At 49.9% G+C, this 26,196-nt stretch overlaps 12 protein-coding genes across 12 annotated transcripts; 4 read left to right on the forward strand and 8 right to left on the reverse strand.

Moving 5' to 3' along the window:
- Positions 1-149: 149 nt before the first annotated feature.
- On the reverse strand, positions 150-427 carry N7477_003346 (uncharacterized protein; the record flags this gene model as incomplete). Its single annotated transcript, XM_056965009.1, has 2 exons — positions 150-322; positions 355-427. 2 exons carry the CDS (start codon positions 425-427, stop codon positions 150-152), a joined length of 246 nt encoding a protein of 81 aa, XP_056824962.1.
- Positions 428-697: 270 nt separating this feature from the next.
- On the reverse strand, positions 698-1,819 carry N7477_003347 (uncharacterized protein; the record flags this gene model as incomplete). Its single annotated transcript, XM_056965010.1, has 1 exon — positions 698-1,819. The coding sequence occupies one exon, from the start codon at positions 1,817-1,819 to the stop codon at positions 698-700; it is 1,122 nt and encodes a 373-aa protein (XP_056824963.1).
- Positions 1,820-3,999: 2,180 nt separating this feature from the next.
- On the reverse strand, positions 4,000-4,620 carry nut2 (mediator complex subunit NUT2; the record flags this gene model as incomplete). Its single annotated transcript, XM_056965011.1, has 3 exons — positions 4,000-4,369; positions 4,441-4,537; positions 4,590-4,620. The coding sequence occupies 3 exons, from the start codon at positions 4,618-4,620 to the stop codon at positions 4,000-4,002; spliced, it is 498 nt and encodes a 165-aa protein (XP_056824964.1).
- Positions 4,621-5,166: 546 nt separating this feature from the next.
- N7477_003349 (MFS transporter) lies at positions 5,167-7,120 on the reverse strand (the record flags this gene model as incomplete). Its single annotated transcript, XM_056965012.1, has 3 exons — positions 5,167-5,826; positions 5,879-6,788; positions 6,843-7,120. The coding sequence occupies 3 exons, from the start codon at positions 7,118-7,120 to the stop codon at positions 5,167-5,169; spliced, it is 1,848 nt and encodes a 615-aa protein (XP_056824965.1).
- Positions 7,121-7,948: 828 nt separating this feature from the next.
- Positions 7,949-8,248, forward strand: N7477_003350 (uncharacterized protein; the record flags this gene model as incomplete). Its single annotated transcript, XM_056965013.1, has 2 exons — positions 7,949-7,996; positions 8,114-8,248. The coding sequence occupies 2 exons, from the start codon at positions 7,949-7,951 to the stop codon at positions 8,246-8,248; spliced, it is 183 nt and encodes a 60-aa protein (XP_056824966.1).
- Positions 8,249-8,276: 28 nt separating this feature from the next.
- On the reverse strand, positions 8,277-12,387 carry N7477_003351 (inositol polyphosphate kinase KCS1; the record flags this gene model as incomplete). Its single annotated transcript, XM_056965014.1, has 3 exons — positions 8,277-10,164; positions 10,276-10,983; positions 11,054-12,387. The coding sequence occupies 3 exons, from the start codon at positions 12,385-12,387 to the stop codon at positions 8,277-8,279; spliced, it is 3,930 nt and encodes a 1,309-aa protein (XP_056824967.1).
- Positions 12,388-14,911: 2,524 nt separating this feature from the next.
- N7477_003352 (DUF614 domain protein) lies at positions 14,912-16,023 on the forward strand (the record flags this gene model as incomplete). Its single annotated transcript, XM_056965015.1, has 2 exons — positions 14,912-15,728; positions 15,785-16,023. The coding sequence occupies 2 exons, from the start codon at positions 14,912-14,914 to the stop codon at positions 16,021-16,023; spliced, it is 1,056 nt and encodes a 351-aa protein (XP_056824968.1).
- A 407-nt stretch (positions 16,024-16,430) lies between these two features.
- On the forward strand, positions 16,431-17,180 carry N7477_003353 (MscL family protein; the record flags this gene model as incomplete). Its single annotated transcript, XM_056965016.1, has 4 exons — positions 16,431-16,567; positions 16,621-16,821; positions 16,898-17,042; positions 17,091-17,180. The coding sequence occupies 4 exons, from the start codon at positions 16,431-16,433 to the stop codon at positions 17,178-17,180; spliced, it is 573 nt and encodes a 190-aa protein (XP_056824969.1).
- Positions 17,181-17,346: 166 nt separating this feature from the next.
- Positions 17,347-18,772, reverse strand: N7477_003354 (alpha-hydroxy acid oxidase; the record flags this gene model as incomplete). The annotated part of the gene is made up of 3 exons (XM_056965017.1): positions 17,347-18,116; positions 18,173-18,495; positions 18,549-18,772. 3 exons carry the CDS (start codon positions 18,770-18,772, stop codon positions 17,347-17,349), a joined length of 1,317 nt encoding a protein of 438 aa, XP_056824970.1.
- Positions 18,773-20,032: 1,260 nt separating this feature from the next.
- Positions 20,033-20,505, forward strand: N7477_003355 (Dabb family protein; the record flags this gene model as incomplete). Its single annotated transcript, XM_056965018.1, has 3 exons — positions 20,033-20,098; positions 20,163-20,273; positions 20,350-20,505. The coding sequence occupies 3 exons, from the start codon at positions 20,033-20,035 to the stop codon at positions 20,503-20,505; spliced, it is 333 nt and encodes a 110-aa protein (XP_056824971.1).
- A 1,136-nt stretch (positions 20,506-21,641) lies between these two features.
- N7477_003356 (uncharacterized protein) lies at positions 21,642-22,365 on the reverse strand (the record flags this gene model as incomplete). Its single annotated transcript, XM_056965019.1, has 3 exons — positions 21,642-22,030; positions 22,084-22,179; positions 22,236-22,365. 3 exons carry the CDS (start codon positions 22,363-22,365, stop codon positions 21,642-21,644), a joined length of 615 nt encoding a protein of 204 aa, XP_056824972.1.
- A 1,373-nt stretch (positions 22,366-23,738) lies between these two features.
- N7477_003357 (sugar phosphate/phosphate translocator) lies at positions 23,739-25,127 on the reverse strand (the record flags this gene model as incomplete). Its single annotated transcript, XM_056965020.1, has 5 exons — positions 23,739-24,570; positions 24,635-24,752; positions 24,830-24,835; positions 24,901-24,968; positions 25,030-25,127. 5 exons carry the CDS (start codon positions 25,125-25,127, stop codon positions 23,739-23,741), a joined length of 1,122 nt encoding a protein of 373 aa, XP_056824973.1.
- Positions 25,128-26,196: the final 1,069 nt, after the last annotated feature.

Here is a 26,196-nt window from a genome sequence, read left to right on the forward strand (position 1 = left end):
GCCAGCAAGTCAACCACCGGGGCCGATGTGTTTGCTTGGAAGCAGTAGTCTGAGTAGGGAGAACATAATGGATTCTTCGTACTAAATCTTACAAGCACTTAAGCCTAGATCACTTCTCAACCGCCTCGTCCGACTCAATGCCATTGCCCTCATAGACTGTCCATAGTAGCACCCCAGCCCAGTAATGCTTCTCCCGCCAGTCCCCACCATACTGCACCGACAATGTTATACTTCAAACCAAGTCCCAATCCCCATCCACCGACAATTGGTCCCAGAGTTCTCGCGGCACTAGTGATACTTTGCGCAATACCATGAACGGTCCCTAGAACTAAGGGACTCGAAATGGAGACCAACGATCGAAAAGACGGTGGGGCATATCCGAATCGAGGAGTCTTTCATCTTCGTTGCTGAAGTTTCCCAAATGCATGACGAGCTGGTATTCTATGCAAATGACCAGTGATTTGGTATACTATGAGCTCTCTCTGTCAGACCGCGATATTCGGTACAAAAATGCCAGCAGTCTGGACCGGCCGTATCGGTCGCGGAGCATGATTTACGTCTATTTACTGATTTCCAACTGACGGGTGTACCAGTACCCTAATCATGCAAGAGAGACAACCTGAAATAAAAGGGGGTATATCATCATTCGTGATTCGTGAATATACAAATGAGGGGAAAAGAAGAGACCTTGATTCAATCATCCATGTTTTTCTGGAGTGGTAGGCAACTTGGAAGACCTGCTCTGCCAGCTCTGATATCGACAGAACGGGTTGATGAAGTCGATGGTGATATGGTCACCGTGATTAATGCGTGTCTCGCTGCTCCAAGAATTGGAAATGTCCAAAAGTACGCCATTGGCATCCACCGCGGGTGAATGCTCGAACATGGCAATGGAGATGTCATCGGCGTCCATCCACGAGGGTCCTCGGCCCCGACTGAAGGTAGGGGCCGCATGTGTGAGGTCGGACGTAACCCGGGTGGCATCCACAAAGTCAGGGAGCTCGCTTGGACCGGAAAAGGAGTCTGCTTTCCATACATGGTTGTGGACGAGGTGTATCAATTTGCCGAGGACAGCAAACTCGAGTTTCAACTTGATGCTGTATACGGCGCCTTTGAGCATGGTCTCCATGATATAGAAGTTTTTGAACTCGACAACTAGCAGCCCCAGATCCATCGCGATGATCACAAAGTTGATAAAAATGAGCTGGTATTGAATCTTGCGCTTGGTTCGGTCCGGATCGAGTCGTATCATGCGAACAGTTTCCCAGATATAGAGACCTGAGATGACGAACTCTTGTATGCAGAAGCCGGTCATCTGGATCTTTTCCATTTTATTATATCCAGTTATATAAGGTTGTCGGGCATTATCGGGAGCCATGTTGCTGCCGAAGGTAAGGACGGTAGTTGGAAGGTGTAGCGCGACGGCATCGACAAGGATCATGGTCAAGACGCGTCGCAGTATCCGATGGTTTGACAGCACCAAGTGCAAGCGCGAGTAAAGCACGATGGACTGGCCAGTTACCATGCACCACCAGCCTATGGTGAGCAAGGTTACTGGCAGCCAGGTTGCATCAGTGAGGCGGAAGAATTTGAGCAGGAAGCCGAGCGAGTAGGGGATGAGGCCGACAGAGGATGAAATGAGAAGACTCCAGAAGTAAAGACCGCGATACTGGGCGAAGGTGACAAAAATTAGAATTACCAGTTCAAAGGCATTATACCAAGTAACCCCGGCCAAAGTTGCGATAGTAATTTTGAGGCCGAGGGAGTTTCCCGTATAGCCGCCGGTGATGCCATCCCCGGCGGCGGTGATGTTGACCATGATGGGATACCAACGGTCAAGGAGGCATGATATGATCTCGAGATATGCCAGAGGAGAAAAGAGCAGACCATGAGGGGAGTCACGTATACGGGGGCGGGGCGACGATCGCGGAGAGGCTCCAGTTTCTCCAGTCCAAACGATCGGAAAAAGCCCGGTTTTCTAGCGTGTGTTGCAGGGATCGATTCCTGCGTGACCTGGAGAACCCTCACCGATACTATGACTAGATTCGCTACCCTGGCACTTTTCTAGATAGCTCCTAATACTCGAGTAAGGAGTATAGATGTCAAGAAAGCCAGGAGCGTGCGTGGTGGATCCAGGGGGAACACGCAAATAAAATCCCCCCGAGTCAAGACATTTTCCAGTTCGACTCGACTCTGGGACAAAGCCCGGTGAATTAACGCCCATCTTGGTCAAGGCGTTTATGACTTCATTTTCACTAGGTCTCGGCCAGTACCTGTTCCCCAACCCTCAGCCCCTAACAGGGATCTGAGCCCTGCCCGCCTCTTTGTGGGGTTGGCTTTTTGCCGAGTTCAGGTCTGCAGATCCCTTTTCTTTGTAATTCCGGCCCTATTTTCAGGGTCGGGCCAGACGTGACTCAGTATGAGCGTGGCATTTCAGGATGGTCTAGGCTTGGATGCTTCAGGCTAGAGGACTGTGTGAGGGCATCAAGACCCCAGTGCAAGAAAGACACCTTGCACCTTCTTGATGGGGCCAAGCGGGACCCGGACGACCCACCCTTCGCATCCTACCGGAATCATATGCTGTCAAATGACAGTGGCTTTTCCTCGTGTCATATCAGTGAGTACCATCCTTGAGGCAAAGGCCAGGCGTAGGGCCACTTCACATAATCTCGGCCCTTCTAATGGGGCACTGGGGTGGTCTGGGGGTGGACTGTGCAACAGATACGGCAATCGGTCCTGTACCACTCCTCAAAACACCTCCAGGCCGGATCTTTCCAGGAGGAGGTCCGGTATATAATATATGGGCCAACGCCTTGATATATACCACTTGTGATATCACGATCAACTTGGCAGCACATTCTGCATCTAGTTTTTCAACACACCGCCCCTGCTTAGTCGTAAGCGAGATATACTATATACATTCATTGAGATCGCTAGTTACTATGCTAGCTTATTTGCTTGGAAGAGGACAATGGAGGTCGAACGTCAGACTTGGTGCCAGAAGCGCCACCTGATCTGAGTGAATCCACCCCTCCGTTAGGCAAGAAAGATGGCTCTTGGAAACCAAGCAGGAGTCACTTCTTTTACACCTATGGTCCACAGCCTTCAATCCACGATTCTGGGGGTGAGAATTCATCGAATACCTCGGTTCACTAACTTGGAACCCTTGCCGGGAGATTTCTGCTGAGCCGTTAGATGAGAACGATCTGGTAGGGCTGTCCGTTCTTCGTCTTCATTTTCTTGCAGAATACCCATATAAACCGCCGAAGATTGTCTTACAATCAACATTTACCATCCAAATATGGATGCGAATGGTACGATTGGTCTGGACATGATTGGAGACCATTAGCGCTCGGGGTTGAATCTCTTAACAGGTATTCTGGACTATACGCCATGAAATAGCAGTGAAGCTTTCCAGATAATCCTCGTAGTGGTTCTGTCCATCTTCATCTTGCTCAAAAACCCGAATCTCAACGACTTGCTCAAGCCAGATTTCGCTCACATGTACAGAACAGACCTTAATCAGGATGAAGCCACTGCGAGAGAATGGCCGAGCAAATTTGCAAGCGTTCGTGATTGAAGCCACCAGCGTTTAGATAGCTCAAGAGAGACGGAAATGGTAATCTATCTATCCTTTCAACGGCAGCTTCTCCAAGACCATAGTGGTCCCGAATACGAATCATGACATTTTCGGAGACTTCAAAAACAGACCACATATGAACCTTGCGGATGCGCGCCCCCCCAAAAAAGCCAACGCCCAGAGCACCTCGCTAAATGCCAAAACAAAGAAAAAAAGTATAAGGCAAAAATTCACGAGAAAGATCCCGTAACTCCCCGAACCTCTTGTCCTAACCAGAACCCGGTGGAACACCCTTGCCCGAAATAGGCCATCAGGCGTCACCAAAAGGGGGCCAAAAGTCGAACCGGTATTCATGTAATGTCACATCAAGGCCATGGCCTCAACATCATGATGAGATCAACACCATCTCCAAAAATGATTCACTGGGCCTTCCTCATCCCGTCACGCTGATCACCAGCAGAGGCGGACGCGGATGCTGCAACGATGCGATCCACCTCTCCCCGACACTCGGGCATTGCGCTACGCATCTCGCGGGCCAGCACGTCCCGGAACCCGGCGAAGGCCTCACGCTTCCCCTTTAGGTCTTGATTGCCGCGCTGCACCAGCTCCACGAACTCACGGGTGTAGATGTCTGGATTCCTGGCTGAATCGACATAGTCGATGATTTCGGGCGGGAGTTGGATGCTTGACAGTGGTGGATTGGATGGGTCGGTGGTGGTGTTTGCTTGGTGATCTGGTGGGAGGTCGGTGTCTTTGGAGAGGGTGGTCAGGGCGAGTGTGAGATTTTTGCTTGGGTCTTTATTAGCTGGCAATGTTCCCATAGATTCTTTCGACTATCAAAAGCTCTCTGTGACACGTACATTTTCCTAACGAGCTCTTGTTGTGTCTCTGGGCCTAGATAGCCGTGCACGGCGGACTGGATCTCGAATAGGTGTTGAATGACTTCTTTGAGGTCATCTGGATGGTGTATTAGCTTTAAATAGTCTCTAGACTGTCAGTTCTCACCCACCATCAACCTTCTTCAGCGTTACTGGGGCCATAGTGCTTTGGTTTGTCAAAAGAGATTCTTGCGACGGAGATTTGGCGGAATTCGCGGTGGTAGGAAGGCGGTGTGAGGAGGCTCAATTGAAGTCTGGGTATACATTCAATACTGTGAATCCTAAGATTGAGTTAAATTGCAATTCAGATGTAGATTTCCTTTCCAGCCCTTTGTGACTTTTCGCTATTTTCATTCAACATCTGATATTGGTAGCGCTGGAGAATGGGTCCTCCCAACGTCTTCTAGGTTGGGGTTCCCGAGTAACATTGCAGACTTTCCGAATTACTGGAGCTTCAAGGCTGCCGACTGTTTTCCTGAATATCTTTCTTCGTGGCATAGAAAGAAGGATCTAACATGCTAAACTGTACAGTAGCTAAAATTCCCACCTGCAAACGCCCATGACCGTATACTTGATCCTTTTACTTAAAACACTTACCAAACCATGCTTTCTTTGCACATAGAGTTATTCTTATCACCAGAATATACGCCTCGTGGAGACCGTGTAACCACTGATAAGTAAATGGTCATCAAATAGTGCTGAGTTCGTCTATACGACAATACCACGTTTCTTCCATCCTCTCCAGGCAGCCAACCAAACCACGACAGCCACCCAAACACTAACAGTGCAGCCAACAGCCCAGTAGCCATAGCACTGCCAACCATAGCACTGCCCATCCGGCGAATCAATCGCATCCAATGCATTTTGGTAAGCTCGGGAGTAAACCACGCCCCAGAGTGCAGCGCCAAGAGCAGGCATCATGGCGACTATTCCCCAGTTTGTGGCAAAATTTTCCACACCCCATACAACCGAGATGAGGATTGGTGTTAAAGAAAATGCGCTGCCATAGCCGAAGCCTACTAGGGCGGTGGTGAGGTGGAAGATCTCAGGGTGTTCTATTGGGAGAGGTGATGATAGAAGAAGGAAGCCAAGGGAAAGAAGTATGGCGGACGGAACGAGGAAGGCCATTCTGGAGAGTGTGAAGCCGCCTGTTTGAGATGCACTGAGGCGTTGTCTGCTGTCCTCAGGGATGGGTGGAAAAAGATGGGTCGCTGGAGGTGCAAAGAAGTCTGAAAGAGAGCCTGTAAGGAGTCGGGCGACGGTCGAAGTCAATGCAACTGTGGTGACATGAGTTGATGGGAGTCCAGCCGGTGGCGGAGCGAGAGGAGAGTGAAACCGAGGGGTAAGAGTTGGGATGATGGTGCCAAGCTGCTTTAAGATTAGATACCAAAATTATCGGAAACAAGATGGTAAGACTCACATTATTGATGTAGGACTCCCCCGGTCCAGTAACCAGGAAGAAGCCCGCAGCCAGCCACCACATCGTAGGATCCTGAAGGAAGACTCGCGTTTCGTAGTTGAGCAGCCAATTCTTCTTCCGTCGCTCCTCTTCCTGGCGCTCCTTCTCCAGTCTCCGCTGTTCGCGCTCCTCGCCCGAGATTGTCGGTGACTCTTCATCGTCGTCCGGACCGAAAGTACCATATTCCATTACATTTGTAATATCACTGCGTGGACGGAAGAATTCGCTCTCTTCGAGCAATCCACTGCGCTCCAATTCTTCAACCGTCTCGTCGATAAATTTATCTTCCTCGTCGTCCACTATGCGCAGGGCAAAGGTACCGACAAGTCCAATCATTAGCAGTAGCAGTGCCAGGAAAAAGAAGTATTTAAAAACATCCACATCACCCCGACTACCATCGAGATTCCACTCACACAGCAGATAAGTTCCCAATTGGCTTTGCCACATGCCACTCAGACCGAACGCCGCAATAGGTACGGCAAGCATAATGCCCTTGTGCTTGCCCCGGCCATAGTTCTTCGCGCACGTCGCCACTGCAGACAAATACATGCAGCTTGTTCCCATGCCCACGAGGATGAAGGCCACGATCATCACCCAAAACGGCCATCCGGTCCCGCCGACATCTGTGGGCGGTCCACTTTTGTATGTGAACGCAGCGAGCATATATCCCACTCCGAACATTATCGCCGAGCCCAGAGATAAGGGCGATGGGCTGTATCGATCACACAGGTACCCGAACAACGGTACCAGGAGATACATCGCTATTTCGGCAGCAATGGACACCGTATTGACTTGTAATTGAGTGTAGTGAAGCCGAGTCAGCAGCAGGTGGCCGTACAAGGAGAATGCAGTGATGCTGCCAGCACCAAGACTACAAACCTGTTTTTAGCTTCAGACACTCAGATATAGTATAGTACGGCCTTACCAAGTGATTACACCCCAGGCAAAGCTCATCACCCGGATCGCCTCCTTGTGTATCTTCTGACGATCACGCTCAACAATACCCTCCACCACATCGTTGAGCAGTCCATCATCGCTGTTTCCGCCAGAGCTAGCTCCCGAACCCGACTCTGGCACTGACCGCGGATACGGCGTCAAGTGGCCAGTGTGTCCCTCGGTGACTCTAGCATGAAGCAGTGGTCGATGTGCATCAAAATCACGCTTGTCGATCGGCGGGTCCAAATGGGTGTGGGAGCTTGTCATCGTGCTCGCTGGGCGATTAGCCCGGGTCTGAGGATGTCAGATCGAGAGATGATTGTGAAGAGCGAAGGTCGGTGGTTTGGCAACGTTTAATGTGTTAGCTAGATCCGGTCCGTCCAGCCCCGCCGGTGTGTCGAGGTCCTTGCGGAGATGGAGATGGTTGGCGCCCCGTGTCAGCTGGGTGGATCCGTTGCTATGCTGTCGCGTCTCCACTATACGTCATTGCGTTTCAACGCAAGCTCATTCAGGGTTTGTGAGCTATTCGCAGCGATCTTTCAGGAACAAAGGGAGTTGCAGAGCTCAAAGGCGCTGATACGAGAGGAGCTAGGCCTCAGCTTATCGATAAGCACGTGACGTCGGCCGAGGTTCAAGAGCGACTGACGGTGATGATGTGAGGACAGCTCTCACCGTCCTCCTAGGCCTATTCCTAAACTTTTCATTGCTTTTGAATATTCATTTCAAAACTCCAGAGATACGCTCAGACTCTTGAAATAAACCCGAGAAAACAAGGCAAAGCCACGTGTCCAAGATTGTTATCTCCTTGAGAAGAATATACACGATGAAGGTGGGGGTACGAGTGGAATGACCGCTTAGAATAAAAGTAAGTTCTTCCTTAATCATGTACAAAACACAAGGGCTTCAAGCCCAGATGAAGACTGGCCTAGAAGCCCGGGCCTCCCAATTGGTGGGGTATTATCAATAAAACAAGACCTAGAAGGGAAGACACGAGTGAACCATGGTGGACGGGGAATCAAGAGCGGCTAAATTCATACACGCCATCAAAATGAGAAACGAGACAAGATGGCAAGCAAAAAACTATCCGGGCTCTAAATGCATCCAGGCATTGGAATGGGTCATGAAAGCATCCGTGTGAAGATCGTTAGTCGTAGTTCCAGTGGGAAGCTCTGAGCAAAAACAAATCAAGGCGTATGATGGTAGGATAAACGCCAGTGAAGAATCGTCTATCCCCGAACGCCATGATGTTGGGATTGGAAGCCGGAAGACGAGAAGAGAAATGAAGAAAAGAATAGAAAAGAAGAAGAAGAAGGAAAAGAAGAAGAAGAGGAGGAAGAGGAAGAAGAGGAAGAAGAGGAAGAAGAGGAAGAAGAGGAAGAAGAGGAAGAGAAGTAGAAACAAAAAGCAAGTCAGACGGAGTACCTCAGAAACTGACTTCACCTGCGTCACTATCTATCACATTCTCGTCCCAGTACTGGTCTGACGAGGACTCGCGCACGGCGGGTTGTGAACCTAGTGCAATGGCCTCGCCTTCGCCACGCTCGACGTACTCGTCCTGGGCAGTTTCACGCAAGATGCGTTGGAAGTACATCCGCAGAGTGCGGAGGCCGCGGAGGTAGCCACGATCAATGTCTTGCGGGTGTTGAGGCGGACAAGGGGTGTCTGGAGGTAATTCGTCCTCACCCGTCACGCAGTTGGCAAAATCGACGATCTTCAACTGAACATCGATATTGTTGTGGCCATCCTCAGAAGCTCGCCGCCGCGGACTGGGTCGTTCACCACTAGGGTGACTAGGCGTTGGCGGAGGGGTTGCTTGCTCTCCATCATACAAAATCAAGAGGCTACTAGCATAGAGGCGGTATCGGTCCAGCTTTCGGATCATATTTTCCAGCAAAGAGATTTTTTCCAGAATGATGGGAATCTTCTTGGCCACACTGGCGTAGCTGACGCCATCGTAAAGGAAGCGAGTGAGAGCATCCTGGAATTCGCGGCCGGATTTAAGGTCTCGTCCAAAGTATTTATCTTCGAAGATGTACTCTTGTTTCTTGACATTCCAAGCTTGCATACCACAAAGGCGAACTCCTAATTGCTGGGAAGTGGTCGACTGGCACTTTCGCCTCTGAGATTTCTTCTTCTTCTCGCTCGCTTCAATGCCGTATTGACGAGTTCCCATCTTGAGATCGAGGACGCATGGCTTGTTCATGCCAGCTGTGAGATCTTCCAAGAGAAGGAAAAACTGCACTCGGTCATCCTTTCGCAGTTGCGCCTCTTTCGGATTGCTTGGCAATTCAGGACTCGCATCGATATTCGCTCGTGCATGGGAGGCGTCTAGGAGTTTACTAGGAGCTTCGGTTTCAGTGCCATGGGGATCACCCACAGAGGCGTTTTCCGAGACTGTAGAGACTGAGGAAGAAGACTTGACTTTGGAGGTGGCGATCTCAGGAATAGGTGCATCACCTTCCATGGAGAATATCTCATCCTCGCGGTCTCCACCGTAACCCTCGTCGTCAAAAAATAGAAGCTCACCCTCATTGCGAGAATTCAAACTTCCACGCCGTTGAAGACCACCACCGGAGTGCCGCCGTCTCGTCTGGCCACGATGTAGAGAGGTTGCTCGATTGGAATGTTCCTCAGTCCGCGTTTTCTCAAGGCGATTACGATTGTCCTCGAACGCAGTGGACGCTGATGATGAAAGAGTTGGACCCGGGTCAGGATGAGACCGCGCAATCTCCTTCACGGGGGTTTTCAAAGTCTCAACCTTTCCCGGTGTGGAAGGACGGCTATTGTCTGTCTGGTCTTCTGACAGATTTCCACGTCGACGAGGCATGTCCGAAGAGGCTCTCGGCAGATGAAGGGGGCCTCGTGCTTGTCGCCGGTGATGATGAATAGCAGGCGGACTGAACACTTCTCGGAGGACTTGTTCTTGGAGCTTTCTGTTCACTGTGGTCGCACCCCAGATCTTGGTTGGTTTGCGGGTTGAATCAGAGTCAGCTGCGACATTATCAAGACCATCGGCAGAGCGTGGCCGGCCTATGGGACCGCCATTTCCAAGCCGAAGTCGTTGGGGACGAGAGAAAAGGTCGGCTGGAATGATATGACGATTGTTCTCAAGAATGACTTTGGGAATGACCCCAGTAACCTGTGACTGGCTTACAATCCTTTGTGGTTCCGGAGCTTCCAGCAGACGAGAGTTTTTTCCAGACGACCCATTAGTCTGGGTTGCATCTAGGGCACTGCCATTTGCAGTCTCGGTATTGACCTTGGAGCGCTTGGAAGTTTTCGAGAATGTCACATTCAAAACACCAATGTACCTGTGAAAAGTCAGATCGTGAACTTGAATTTTGACACTTGTTACGTCACAATGCTGGACGCATTGATGAGAGAAAGCGGCCTTGCGGTGCTAGCGTCTTTGAAGAACATACCTGGGAAGAAACAAGAGCATGTCAGGGTGCCTTCTTTCAATTCGCTCGTAAAATTCATTTTCCCGATTGTTGAGCTGCTTGCAAACCGCCCGTCGCGAGAAACGGAAAACAGTGGTATGACCACCGACTTGATGGCGGTACGGCTTCAATTCCACAGCCCCAAGGGGCGCTGTGGGCTTCGACTTGCGTCTGGCCGGGAACCGATTTCGCTGCGTGGGCGTAGCGGTTGGTGTAACCTCAAGGTCGTCGGTGAGGCTGGAATCATCATGCATGGACTGAGAGCTTTCGTCCGCTGACACGATTTCGGACTCGCCAGTTGAATCACAACTGTATTCAGAGACCGCGCCCAGAGACTTCTCAGGTAGACTTCCTGCCGGAGGGCGAAGTTCCGGAAGCTCGCCGGAGAGAATCTTACTTTCGGTTTTAGATCGAAGAGAGATATCCACATGGCCGGCCTCTTGCTTCGGGGGCTCTCCATGTTCTTTAGGCACTAGCATCAGTTCATGACCTTTCTCCGCAGCCGCTAATTGAAGTGTTTGCACGCTATCCGAATCTGCCAGTAATGGATCTGAATCATCAAGCCCTTCGGGCACTGTGCGCTTGTGAGGGAAATAAACCGCGGAAGAGATTTGTTCGTTCTCCTCTTCATCTTCAAATTGACCATCTTCAAATTGACCAGTCGCCCGACGCTCTCCTTCCTCGAAAGAGCTGAGGGAGTTAAGGGGAGCGTTCATAGTGGGGTTCACTTTGGAAATAATCGCGACTCATTTCCGAATACTGAGTTGGGATGCTTTTGGAAAAAGAGGACCCGCGTCCACCACCTGGAGTCAGGTGGAAGTTCCGAATTTCCTCGAGGAGACCGCGTGGCAGCGCTTGTGGCCGCCGCTGATGGCCATCTTCCTGGTCTACTTGTTGTGACGTGTTTGTAGATGGCAACTCGAGCGACCGGCTGTCGCCCAGTAAAGGGAGGGAAATACTTTTCCGCAGTGTCCCATCATCCTCAGGTAGGGCATGAAGCTTTGGAATTTCCAGCTCCATGGTGTGACCCTTTAAATCAAGCGGCTCATCTTGCTGTCTAGCACGGTCCTCCCATCGCTTGCGGTCGGGGGATGTATTTTCCTTGAACAGACCGAGGTAGTGACTAGACTTGCGGCTGCGCACGTTGGATGCGGGCTCCGCGTTGGTCAGGTTTGCCTCGATCGAGCTGTCCACTCGCCCACGACGGCCTCTGGATGAGCCGCCCTCAATCTGTCTACCCCGAGTTGATTCTGCAAAGGAACTGTGAGGTGCGGTGTGAGGTACGGTCTCCGGACTGACCACAGGCCAGTCCTGGCCGGCTGTCAACGGTGATAAGGACTGAGGGTAGCGGGATGCATCGTCTAGCAATGACGGAAGAAGAGTGCGTTCAGCCAAAGGGTCTTGAGAATTGCCAATGATCGTACCTGTTTCATCCAAAGGCACTGAGTGCACCAACGGAGCGATTGACCCACTCTCCTGATCTTTCAGCTGGTCCGAGGAAGAGATGGATGAGCGCAGTTGAGACGAACGAGGAACATCGGTGTGAGGAAACAGAGGCGACGAGCGCAAGGGGAGATGCCTGCGTACGTCAACTTCCATGTGGGAAGGGTCGACGTGAGGGCGGTGGGGGGAGACCTTGGAAGTAGGACTTGGGGACCCATGCGCATCATCTAAGCCCGGGATGGCATTCACCGGGCGTTCATGATCCGAGGCCCTGTCGGGGGGCAATTGTGGGGTATTTGCGCTGCTGTCCGAAGGAAGATAGTGTGTTGCGAAAATGCTGTCTCTCTCGGACAGTTGTGGACTATGGAAGGAGTCCCGGCGGGTTAATTTCTCCAAGGGAATTGATGCAGTCCTTTTTAGGGCGAAAGTAGATGTGGGCTGTGACCATTGACGGACCGTTGGGGATTCTGCCCGCGATGGGGAAGGCGCCTCTTGAGCCCCCTGGGACAAGTGAACGTCCTTGGAAAAATGGTGACGTGGGTTGCTCTGGGCGAGGTCAACCTTCCCGGAGCAATCATATTGGACGGGCGTAGCAGGTGTCACCAGGGGGTCAGGTCGAGATTCTTCGGGGTCGTGCGGCGGGCTTGACATGGAGAGGACATTGGTCAGAGTTACCCGGATCGGAATGGTATGGAAGCGGGAACAAGGCGGGGGAGAAACTGGTTCGATGTGAGGGATAAAGAGGCGGGAAAGACGTGGACGAGACAGATGAGAGGCTGGGGTCACGAATCTGAACTGAGGCGAGTTAGTGGGAAGAGCTGACAGGGGGAGGAATGAGATATCGAGAGCACGTTGGGCGAAGGAAGAATCTTACAGGCAGAGAGAACAGACCGCAAATCGGTCGGAAAGCCGGGATCAGGAAAGGAGAGATAAAGGATAGAACTTAAAAGTCGGGCCCGGGACGGTAACACAAGTTTGGAATCGTCACCGCCTGATAGAGTGGATCTGATCTTCTCGATCAGGGTGGAGCGGACGGCGGAAGTCGATAGAGTGGGAAGTGGGAAGGATTGAAGTCATCGGATAGCCTTCTGATCCTCAGGCTCCATCTTCTGAAATCGATTTATCCTTGCCGCAAGAAAACCCAACTTGTCTCGCCTATACCTCTGCCTTCTGCTTGTATGCCTGTCTGTATCTAAAAGAAATGCCTGGAACTTGAACTTCTCGATTCATGCTAGATCCAGCAGACTGAGTCAGTGGACCGCTGCAGATGGGCTAATCTCTGACCCTCCTTGCAGGTCCCTGGGAATTCGAGAATCGAGTATAAACTCTACACTCAACGAATGTCAGTTCAGGAACCGGAGATCTCGGAATGCAGGGTATTTCACAATCATCATTCATCGAGACATCCGCTGTGGCAAGGGATAACAAGGTTCTCGGGTCGATCAGGCGGTCCTTGGGAACACACCTTCTTCACATCTCTACCAATCACCGAGCCTGGCGGAGCTGGCGTGGCCCGATCAAGCTCGGTTATAGGCGTGTCTGTCACTGCGATTCGGGGCACAGTAGCCCCTAGAAACATTCTCGACTCTCCTTATGACACCGATCTTCGACCAAGCTCAGCTTAGCTACTGCGAGAAAGGTTTCAGGCTCAATTGCCATCAATAGCCGATCGTCTTACTCGTAACTTGCATGATCGATACCGCTTGCAATAGCAAATGCTACACTACTACTAACTGTGATCTTGAAGACATGTCTCTTGAAGACTGAGGCGGTCGGGCCTCAAACGTTTGGCCCTCGGCTTCTGTCATGAAGCTCGAAGAGTGGCACAGAAATTCTCCAGGCAACCGCGAAGAAGTTGTGAGGGTACGTAGTTAATCCACCTGAGACACGGGTTGGATGGCTGGGCGCCAAAATTGCGCGATGAGTATCGAATTATATCTCAAGAGAACGTGAAGACATTCATTCGCCCTGAAAATGTCATGAGAGGGATGTTGATGCCACCCTTCTGAACGTCGAGCCTATTTAGCCAGTCCTTTGAGTGGTGAGTTGGAAGAAAGTAGAGAAGCAAAAATCAGAAAAGAACAAGATACAAGAAATGATCAAGACCATTCTCCCATCGATTCTTCGACTCGTCGATTACAGGAGTCCCCAGAATAAATGGTGAGTTTCGTAGGATTGGCCTGGCAGAAAGTCGATTCTACTTTTTCTCTAATCAGGCACTGTGTCTGCCCATGCACAAATATGTGCATAACATTTCTTACCGGAGGTTAAGGCCAGAGCAGGGGTTCCGCTGCGATGATCCCTATCGAGGACCGAGACATGTTGTAGGGGAATAGGATAGCAAACTTGATCAAGACATCACCCAGTGCTCGTTCCATGCAAGTCTCCCACTTAAATTTGAAGCCGTACTCGAGAGGGAGATCTAAATGACCAGATATATGCAATGAATTTTACAACGTGGCTTATCCGAATGGCTTAACCAGACCTGTTTAATCTCACGTTGGACAGAGATGGCAAGATCCACGTAATCCCCACCCTCAGCCCTGCAACAAGCCCTCGCCAGTCACAGGTTACAAGTGATAACGCTCCTTAGCGCGCCCAACTAACGTGTGATAGGAACGGCCGCCGGCGCCTAACGGGAGGAGCCGGGTTCCAGCCCAACCAGAACGAACCGCCCATGTGAAGTAGATGCACTCGGGTGCCGGGACCACGCCACACGACAGGGTTAATAACGAACCTCGAGCTCTCAAGCCACTCACCTGGTTCATTCCCCGCGTACCTCTGACTTAGCTCCCCTTGGCCAATTTGCAGCCCCACTACGGCGGAGTATCCTCCTTTCCATCACACAGCGTCTTCCACCCAACACTTCTCATGGAGCCTGACTCGCACTCGCACCATTTGGCTGTCAAATTGCTGTCGCCTGTCGCTTACCGGTGGTCCGACGGATGATTAGTTAACCGAGCGTGTGCCGCAGATTTTAGTCTTGAGGGGTGAGCTCTCTTGCGATGCAGCTGTCACAGCGTCAACCTTCCTAGGCACCTAGTTTCTTTTCCATCGTGAAATTTGAATTGGACTGAAACGATACATGGCCTTTCGGCAGATACTTAGCATCTAGCATTTTCTAATTTTTAACCGAACGGTATAGAGAGTGGCAGCTCGTACCACTGGGATCATCATGAACCGCCCATTGCATTTGGACACCCAAGTGGGACATAACAGGCGGTACTCATTCATGGAGACTCCTGCGGAAATGCAATCCGCTGTGCAGTTTCCTGAATCGATTCACTCGTCGCCAGCACCCGCAATGTCGAGCCCGGTCCAGCAGCCGACGACACAGCCGGCGACAGAGCATGCAAGCCAACAAGCAGAGCAAGCGGTCCGTCATTTCTCTTCGAATGAGAAGGAACGACACCTACAGGAGGAGGGCATAATTCCGACGTACTCTAAATATCCGCCACCGGATCAACATCCTGCTCATTATGCCCCCTCTGTCGAACCGTATGTCCAAACACCCCCAGAGCATCAACCGGCCCATTCGCCGCCATACGCATCCAACCACTACACCCAGTCTCCAGGCTCTCCAGGTCCCTTACCATTGAAGAACACTCCGGAAGCTTCAAATTTAAATGACACATTTTCTATCGCACCTGATGCAAACCCACTCCAGTCGCCGAAAATACCGTACTTTCCACCTCCCACCGCCACTCCAGCCTCGCGAGCGCCGATAAGCGAGGACCTGAGCTCATACCACCAACCAGGACAAATAATGCACCCAGATCAAGAGGTGCAGGGCGGAAACTGGAGCCATGGTCTCTGCGAGTGTTCCAACATTGGAACGTGTTGTTTAGGGCTCACATGCCCCTGCATTCTATACGGCAAGACGCAATATCGACTATCAATGAAATCGAAAAAGGGAGACCCAACCAATATGCTGGGCTACGAGACTTGCAATGGATCATGCACTGGCATGGCCTTGCTTTGTGGTTGCCAATGTAAAGTCAATCCTGCACCATGAGCAATAAGACACCTATACTGACTTCTGCGACAGGGCTACTGGCTACTATCCAACACACTAGAACAAGAAAAACATATGGAATCGAAGGTGATATCGCATCGGACTGTGCCCGAGCGACTTGCTGTACGTGCTGCATTTTAATTCAGGACGAGAAAGAGATTCAGAAGCGGGAAGAGCAGAGGAGCCGGGCAGCGCTTGAGCGAGGCGCGACTTTACTTTCCCCATACACGGCGCCGAGGCCGATGACATATTTCCCGCCACCGGAGAAGTGACCAAGCATTATCATGTATCTTCGATGGTTTCAGATTATCATAATATATTCTGCACCTGTGAACCTTGCACTCACACCTTATGTTCAAACAATCTCAACGTGTGCGGTTTTTAATTCTCGTAGACCTCACTACAACAAAATGTCAGGGCCGTTGCATCATGTAGACACCGACTCTCAAAGTCCTAGCAGCCAAGGCCATAAATCTGTCATTCTCAATCAACACTGGTGCGAGAAAAGCATTAGATAGGCCCCCCTCATGCCAAGCATGGTCATAGCCCCGCGCCTCCCAGCCACATGACTGCGAAACATGCGCAATGACGCTGGAAACCCTGTGAATCATTATCGCAGACATCCTAAAGGGATTTAAGAAAGCTCAAGAGCCCAGAATAATACACGGTCTACTTCGCCATGCGCGGACTCGATGAGAGCACTGACGTTTTGAAACGCGTCAGGCAGACGGCTGGCGAGCAGGTGAAGCATGGATGGAACGCGTTTGTGAATTTTGCGGCGAGAGATAACGTTCTTGAAGTCGCGCTTGGCTTAATGTGAGTGGGAGATGTCCGCGCTCGCGACGAAAACTGACAGGAAACACCTCTAGTATCGCAAATGCGTTCACGAAAGTCGTTACTTCATTCGTCTCAGATCTAGCTTTGCCAGTGGTCTCTCTGCTGCCATTCCTGAATCGCAATATGGATCAGAAATTTGCGGTTCTGTCGAGGGGCCCGAACTATGTCAGTGAGGATGGATATAATACCATTAAGCAGGCTAGGGACGATGGCGCGTTGGTTCTGGCTTACGGGTTTGTTCTCACTTGTGCTTTTCTTCTATGACAGTGACAGAACTTTGAAGTCTACTGATAATAATGATAAATCTAGGTTGTTCATTGAGAATATTCTCAACTTCCTTGGTGTCAGCCTTACTTTGTTTGCGGTTGCGCATGCGTACATGTTCGTTTCTCATAACAAGATAATTAAGCCGACTGTCAGGTGCAGATACTGCAAGAAGTTCATCAGCGCTCAGGTAAGATGTTTCCAGTCTTGAGATCTCCACGGAGTTAATTAGAAGCAGGCGAGGCGCTGTTGCAATTGCTCGAGTTGGCTGGATGGAAGAGAAGATCTGCCCGGCGAAGAGAATGATGAAGAGATAGAAGAAATTTGATCTATCAACCCCTGCGTCATCTAGCAACAAAAGATGTCTGGCAAATCTTCCCAAGAAATATGGACATTTGACTTGTAATTACTTGTCAACTTTTTTGATTAAGATGGATCAAATACAACAGACTAACTCTATTTTTGGGAGGAAGTCTCTCAGGCATATTGCCATGCTATCCTACTAAAGGCAGACTGGCGCCTTGATTTGAAGCATATTGCAAATCGAATTTGAAATTCATAAATTGCTTAGACGTCCGCCTTCGGAATGGCGTAGGAAAAGAAGAACATATATTTTGCAATTGCGCAACACCGGCTAGCGCCATGGTGCGATTTAATTCTCGTTCAAGGATGTTCATGACAGTCTCCACGCCTGCTTGGCCGTTGAAGGCGAGACCCCATAGAGCCGACCGCCCGACTAACACGAAGTCCGCTCCAAGCGCTAATGCCTTGAAGACATCACTTCCCCGGCGAATGCCTCCATCGAGAATGATGGGAATCTTCCCCTTGACAACTTCTGCAATGCCCGGCAGTGCTTGGATGGTGGAAGGAACACAGTCGAGTTGACGACCACCATGATTTGATACGATAATGGCATCGGCACCACACTCGACGGCGAGTTGCGCATCTTCGGGAGCCATTACCCCTTTCAATATGATTTTCATACTTGTTGTCTGTCGCAAGAATTCGAAAGTTGAGCCCCAGGTTAATGAAGCACTGTTTGCCGTGTCACCAGCTGCTTGCATGAGATCTTTCGCCTGTTTAGCGGTACGTGCATCCATGATCTGCCGATTAAAGGATGGCTTTCGTGGCCCTTGCGTGTCCTGTTGCTTGAGATTGGCCAGATGGATACCTTCAGGAAGGACTAATGGGGCCAGACGTTCATTGATCCGGTTACCGAGGACCGGCGAATCTACTGTTAAGACAAGTGCCTCAAAACCAGCCGCTACTCATGTATTAGCTTATTCCCTCGGCAAAGTACACTATCATGGCAAAACTTACCTTCGGCCCTTTTTATAATTGGCACGCTGAGAGTGAGATTCGAAGCAAGATAGATCTGGAACCAAAATGGTGCAGCAGTCTCCCCACCCTGGCGCCGAGCAACCATGACATCCTCGAGAGACGTGGTTGCATTGGAAGACAAGGTTATATTGAGCCCCATGGAGGCCGCTGCACGTGCCACATCCAGTTCCCCCTCTGGACTGGCTAATCTTTGCATAGCACTAGGTGCTATCCCGATGGGAATGGGGAATCGATGACTGAAAAGCCTGGTAGAGGTATCGATTCGTGATACATCGCGGAGAACACGCGGTAGAATCAGAAGACTACCATTTCATAAGAGACATTATCTCCGGAATGACCAAGTCGATCAACTTACCGATCGAAATCCGTCCGGTTTCTTTCCACTGCAGTCTGGTCATCCGAGCCGCAAGAATAGTATTCATAAACATTGCGTTGAAGCTTGCTCCGAGCAATTGCTTCGATCTGATCCACAGTGATCGGATCGCTTGTCAGATGAATGTCAGCCATGATACTGAGAGGCAGTGTCGCAAATTCGCAAATAATGAGGAAATAGGATGAACCTGGAGCGTGGAGGAGCATTTGAGGCACCTGAGTCGGATCGGATATTAATCCGCTTTTGCACAGACCTCTGCGTTATCCTACAATTTGCCTAAAGACAGGGACTTCAGTTTCAGGCTTGCTCGGCGATTTTGGTTGCAAGATATCAGCGATTTACCTTGCAGGTAACTCCTCGGGTCGGCCAAGTCTATCAGGTACAAGCCATCCCAGGCAGAAGATGAAGAATACCCCACGTCTCGATGGACAAGTGATGAGCGGGTAGCAAATCTGGAGACGTGGGTTCGAGTGAAGCCTTCCTTGAATATAGTAACTTAGGCCTTCAAGGAGAGGACATGGCCCTCTTCCAGGGATAATATGTTACTTTAGATTGTCAGTAGTGTAGCTGGGTAATTGGGAAACCACTTGCTGCTCCAGAGCGAGTATCATGCTCTTATTCCTTTGAATTTTGGAAACAAAATACTCTGAGGAATCCATAGCTCTCTATCTGGCCCCAGCTGGGGATAAGTCTTTGTGTCGAGTTGGTCTCAAAGTGTTTGGCACTCTTTAAAATGCGCCAAGTGTAGATTTTAGGGTCCGTGTTTGTCTGGTGGGGCGTGGTGGAGCGAGGGCGCTCTAGGTCTCGAGGTTAATTCCGGATTGCGCAGTCGGGAACAAAGCCTCTCGGCCGAGCTGCTATGCTTCTCCACTGCACATGTTCTACAACTCGGTAACACTTGAGATCACTAGTCTGGTAATGCTCTAGAAACCTAGTAATCGAAGTGCTTGATATACCCATCTGCCACCGCTCTGGTGATGTATGGTGGGGCACCATCCGTTCTTCAGGATACACCCACCTCGTGTGGCATGCCAGAACTGGGTCCATTCCCCACGAATGATGACTAGAAATACTTTCCGTAAGCTAACAGGCACGGCACCTTCGACCTCGTCGGTCAAGAGGTCCGAGATGGTTTCAAGCGGGCAGGCTGTAGGCTCGGCATCAATGCAACCGGGCAGACACTAGATGGGTGTGATGAGTTGATTCACACATTGGCCAGGAGTTTATGTTGAAAACAACATTTTACTGACCTCATTTCACTCTATAGTCTCTCAAGACCATGGCAATTGATTTGAAAAAGATCACGTGGGCTTGCATTTGTAATATACCGAGCTTCGGACCCCGCCCTTCCGAAGGTCTTCCAACCTTTTGGAGTGTCTCGTTGTTATTCTCGTTTCAACTCTCTGATTTTATTTTTCGTCCTCGATTATAACTTGGCATCTCGATCTATCAAAGCAAAAGAAGCCATGTCGATCACGCATATCGTTCTGTTCCAGTTCAAATCCGGCCTTGAGCCCGCAGTCATCAAAGACGTATGATATTTGACGCTGAATGTGTTTACATGCATTGAAAACCTAATAAGATATTTATCAAAAGACATGTGATCGTATGCTTGCCTTGAAGGATAATTGTCTGCATCCGACCTCCCAAAAGCCATACATCGTGTCGTCATCCGGCGGTTCCGATAACTCACCCGAAGGTATTCAGGTAGGTCGACTCATTTCCCCATGATGACATACGGGTATCTTGTGTCTGATACATTGCTGATGAAAACCAATCTTAGAATGGCATGACCCATGCATTTGTTGTTGAATTCGCCAGTGCTGAAGACCGGGATTACTACATTCAGAAGGACCCGGCCCACTTGGCATTTGTTCAAAGTCTGGGTGGTGTGGTTGAAAAAGCACAAGTCGTTGATTATACCCCTGGAGACTATTGAGATATGTGAAGTAATTTTGGGCTAATCACCTCTGTGGGTATGAGATTTGAAGGGCCTGATCACTCAAGGGCTGGATGTCTTCCTCCCAGGGGCTCTTTCTTCAGTTCAATAGATAGTCGCAAAATAGACATTTCATTTCTCACGTTCTTCTCGCTCTGAATATGGCTCCTTACTCTCTTCTTCTCAAACCTATTTAAGCCTCAGTGTGCGCCGCCGTCAACAACCCGCCTCATATCACACTCCACACAGCCTGTCCTTAAAAAGCTGCAAATTATCGATTTCCCTCAAAAAGCATGGCTGCTGTCCCAGTCACTCGTTGGTAAATTGGGAGCATTCTACCATATGATCAACCGCCTTATGCTGATACTCAAGAAGCCTTCGGACTGGGGAGCTTGGTTAAATGTGATTCCCATCACTTTAAACAAAATCAATTAAAATAAAGACAATGTTTTGGGAGGTGCCTTCTCCGAGCCGAATGAGCTCACTCGCCTCCCTACGCTTTATCAGGAACAGTCTCATTTATTTACCATCTAGGCTGACCATGAAACCATACCTATAAATTTCCACTGAACGACGCCACAGTATTAGTGCTAGACAACACTATCAACTACCCAATAAATATTTCCAGCTTTCTTATGTATTGTATTCGCTTTCGTGACTGGCTAATTCAATGGCTTGCGCGTTGATACTGCAATATCGCGCTTCCTTACTCTCGACGCCGAATACCATGCATCTTATCATTCCTGATATCATTGAGAGAGCTGCAAGGTATGCATGGTTGGGGAATTTGCCTCAGTCTAATATCTCACCTCGGTATTGGTGTAGTCAGATAATTTCAAGAAGTCATACTATCCTCGGACTTTTCCGAACCCTATCTGTAAAAAGGATTTCCGAGGAAACCTTTCACGAAGCCTTTTCACCCGATGTCTCTACCTAGGTCACCTAATGCATTACTTAGACACAGCTATGTCTTTCGTATCTGTACAGCAAAGGAGGAAAGCGATCGAACATATGAGTAAGACAAGTTGCATTGGTAGGTTCCTAAATCCTAAACTTCCAAATCAAATTCGTTCGCCCCAAGAAAAAATTCCCAATCGCCTATTCCCTTACGTCCCAGTAAATCTCGGCTTTGAAACTCAGCCAATCCATTCCCGCTGGGTACCGGTCTTGCGATTATCAAGATCAGAGTCCACGCGAGGATCGAGCTTGTTAGCCACGTCGCTCGAATGTGGACCTACAGTAGCTCCCGTGGTGAGGTTATTGTGGCCACCACCGGCGAGAGCGTCATGTCGAGCCCGGGTATCCAAATCAGAATCAACGCGAGGATCCAGCTTGTTAGCCAGGTTTGAGCTGTGTGGGCCTGCGTTGATAGAAGAGGTGCCGGGGTTAGAGGCTGTGGCGGGCCAGCTTTGATGAGTGGCATGTGCGCCTTGCCGGGTTTCGTAGCGAGGATCAACATCGGTGGTGGTCTTAGCCGGTCGCGTAATGGGCATTTGGCTCGTGGAAGTATTGTGTGCGCGATTATCTTCTTTTCGTTAGCTAAAATTGAGTTTACCGCCAGATATTGGACAGACATACCTCTGTCACTGTCCACTCGGGGGTCCAGTTTGTTGGCCATGTCTGAACTATGTGGGCCGGTGGCACCGCCCATGGCCTCGTGGCGAACCCGATTGTCTAGGACGGTTAGAAGAGCTGGGCTTGAATTCAAAATTTGAGTTTTGTATGCATACCTTTATCGCTATCGACCCTTGGGTCAAGCTTGTTCACGATATTGGAGTCGTGGGGTCCATGGTTGGTAGAGTGGGCCGACTCTTGGTTGTGGCCCGTCAGGGCTTCTTCAGCCTTGCGCAAGATGCCCATGATGATAGAAGATAAATTTAATGCTTTGGAATGTGTTGATTGAGAAGGAAGTTGGTTGTTGATGCAGGAGAATAAAGAGTGGTACTTTACAGGGCTATTATATCAATAAAGCGCCCTGGGAAAGTTGCGATCTTCAACAAACTACACCCGGGCAGTTTCATCGTTTATGACGTCGTGTCTCTCAAAAAGAAAGGAAGTGCATGTGCAACACGATGTTTGAAAGGTCACTATTGTAATTGTTGATGGGTGTGTACCTGGCTTGGTCAAATTGCGTCAGGGTGATTTTGCCACTTTGCCATGGCACAAACGGACAAATCAAGGCCATATCCATGTATTCATGGCTTTCAAAGTTCGATACAAAGCCACACACGCCAAAATGAATTCATTGCACATCTTGGAGCATGCTGTCAAAATTCTATCATCATTCCAATTTAGATGTTCATACTCAACAAAGGGACCGACCATGGTTCAACTCATTGATCTTCAGCCATGATTGGGTGAGTCTCGCAACAAATACCATGGAACAACCAGACTTGGCCGTGTAGGTCAGAAGATATGAAGCATACGTCTCGCTGCCAGCGGCTTATTGTGGTATTGCTGCCCAATGGAAATTCGAAGCTACCTGATGAGCCATGTTGATATTTTAGACTGTTATTCTTCTTTTTTTTAATTCATTTTTCTTCAAAACCGCAAGTCTTTTAAATTCTACTGATAGTATGAATATTGCAGCAAAGAGCAAATGGGCTGGCATTTGAGAAGTGTCGTGACTGGACATACTCCGCACATATGCTATTGAGCTTCAGCTGCATTTCCCCGGGCATCGCCACATCTAAGGAGAATATTTTGGAGAATGAATGCTGCATCTGTCTCGGAACTGTGAATGGCCCGATGCAGCCCCGCTCGGCGTTTTGCCGGCCTGTTTGTGCCGTGAGACTTCTGCGTACTCGACTCCCAAGCATGGTCGATCTAGTCTTCTCGGCTCGGTGAGAGGACATTCCAAGCGGTGGATATCGGAGCATTGCTGACAGCTCTTGGAGTAACTGCTGGGAGGATCTCAAAGGTAATTGAAATGATGTTCATTGGTTATCTCAAGACTCCCAGGCAGATGGAGTAAACAATCATTAGAGCATTGACAAAAGACATAGCTGGCACTATCGTTGGATGTGCGCCTTGATCCCTCTTGGACCCTTTTCTATACCTGCCAAATGTACATGCAAATCCTCCAACAGAAAAAAAGCACTTCTGTCTATGGAAACAATAAAAGAAGGATCGAAAAGACTGCAGACAACTATCACCTTGTCTGAGCCAGCACAATAGAAGCTACTGTGAAGAATTCTGACAACGAATCCACGTAGCTATAGCTGACGTGACCATCAGTTGGTCAATTTAGTGGCCGAGGGAGCTCCAGTGTACAGAACCAGCAGGATGATGGTCAAAGCACCGCCGATAGCGATACCCTTCGCCTGGGCGGGGTTGTTGCGGCGGTACTCGCCAACCTGGAGCTTGACATCGGTGGCCAGAGTCTGCATCTTCTCGGCACCGAGCTTGTAGTACACAAGACCAGCGAGAGCGATGGAGTAACCGAAGAATTGCTGGGCAGTGACAGGGTCGTGGAAGATCATCATGGAGGCGCAAACGAGAAGAATATCCTTCAAGATACCAGCCATAGTGAGGACGACAGCGGAGGTCTTGCCGATCAGCAGTACAACGGAGGCGTTGAGCAGGAAGGCGACCAAGGCGTTGGCAATAAGAGTCATGATACCGAGGGAGTAAATATCGTTCATAGTCATACGGGGAAGATCGGTGAAAAGGGTGACCACGCCGTTGGTGATGGCGCAGGCGGGGGCGTAGTAGTACAGCGAGACAAGGGGGTCCATCTTGAACTCGGCGGAGCTAAGGAGACGCTGAACCATGACAAGACGGAGAGCCTCGAAGATGATACCGCCGACCTGGATGAGGAAACCAAGCATATCAAACTTGATCTCACCGAAGGAGGCGATGACAACACCAAGCACAATGATAGCGACATTGCCAAGGGTCTTGTAATTGGCGGGGGCAATTCCAAAGGCCCAGGTAGCGAAAAGGGTAACAACAGCGTTGGTAGCCTTCAGCATCTGGATGAAGGAAACACTCAGGTAGAGGTAGGCCAGGTTACCGCAGATCAGAGACAGACTGAACATGATACCGATAGGCACGATAGCACGACTAATCGAGGATCCCAACCATTAGCCCATTTCACATTGTACCCCGTATTGCGCCTGGAACTCACGTATAGGTGGCCGGGGTCATCGGGACCTTGTGACGGGAGTCCAGGATGGTGGTGCAGCGAGCCAGGATTTGGGTCATCGCGGTAGCGAACACCATGTGCCATGTCGTGAGGAATAGGGCTGCGAGAGTGTTAGAATATAATCCTTTTGAACTGGATCACCTTTGAGTGTTCGATGCGGACTAGGTGCGAACTCACGGAAGTCTAGAGATGATTGTTAGTTCGGGGGGGGGTTTTCGACCAATTGAGGTGGTAAAGCATAAACTTACTGAACTTGGCGGATGCAAGAACCCACTTGTTGAACAGAATGACGCTGGAACTCAAAGCAATCCACAGACTGTGGACGTTAGATTCGTTCGAGACTCAAGATTGGAGAAATCACAGAGGGGAAGACGCACGCAATGTAGAATGCGGGGTGGATGCCATTGCTAGCGGGCGCGGGGCTAGCACCGTTCTCGAGCTTGCGCTCATCTTGCGAGGAACGACCGTTTGCCATGGTTGAAGAGTTAACCGTAAAAGAGTGACTATGGTGAGGGTTGGTGAAGAAGAAAAATGGCGAAATTGGGGCAATTTAGGGGTTCGACGATCGTGGGGCGGTGACCGGCCACACGGCGCAAATGATTGGCGGTGAGAGACAACCTTGGAAGGGTACATGTCGACGCGTGGACTCTGCAACTGGTTAGGCTCGGTGGATCCCCGTGGTTTCAGGTTTGTTCCTGGGTCCGCTTCCATGATGTCCAGGGTCCGGGTTTCCACCCCTATTCTCGGGTTTCGATGGACCTAGCGCCTATCTTTTCCTGTCTTCGATTTTTTCTTTTTTTTTTTGAAATTTGACCCATGGCCTATACTGAAAACTGCACTCGTCCTCGTACTCTACCTATGTAGACCACACCCCCTATGGCTGATCAGCAAACCCATAAAAGATCAGCGTAGCCCCCTGAAAGGTGCATCCGACGCATTAAGCACTAGGAGCATATTGCTGCCGGATTCTCACCAAGTTTTCCTCCAGGTCTTCAATCATCAAGAACATTTCCAGTCCAATTAAGTCCTGAGCAGCAACAATTGTCTTCTTCGCTGGATTATGTTCCCGGCGTACTCGGCAATATCAAAAGCATTCTGAATAGGTTCCGTAAACTCCATGATCGGCTCTTAGACCCGCTTTAGAATTGCAACACTCTTTTCTTAGAGATAATTTTGCGCTTCCTCAACATCAGGGACAATCAGGCCAACGTAGCCAAATGTGTTGATTCGCTTAGTGGATGGCTCGAAATGATCGTCCGACATTCTGAATTGCACCAACTCAATGAGTCCGTAGAGGTTATTCTTATCCCGTAGGTCGCGTAAACTCTGGTGTTAAGTGTGTGTCGAAGATGAGGCGTATGCCTAGGATGTCACCATAAAAATGCTTCATGGCATCCAGGTTCGTTATCAGAAGACCAAAGTGGTTGATCGCGAACCTAAGCGTGGCTGTTGAAGCGGGGCCATCATTGCCAATGATAAATGAACTGTCCGGCATCTGACCTTGGAGAGCAGGCTTGATCGTAGTGAACATAGCTAAACGCAAG

Source organism: Penicillium maclennaniae (genome assembly GCF_028827695.1).
Source record: "Penicillium maclennaniae strain IBT 15551 chromosome Unknown utg000003l:1.0-5670915.0:1.0-5674809.0, whole genome shotgun sequence".
NCBI classification, from domain to species: domain Eukaryota; kingdom Fungi; phylum Ascomycota; class Eurotiomycetes; order Eurotiales; family Aspergillaceae; genus Penicillium; species Penicillium maclennaniae.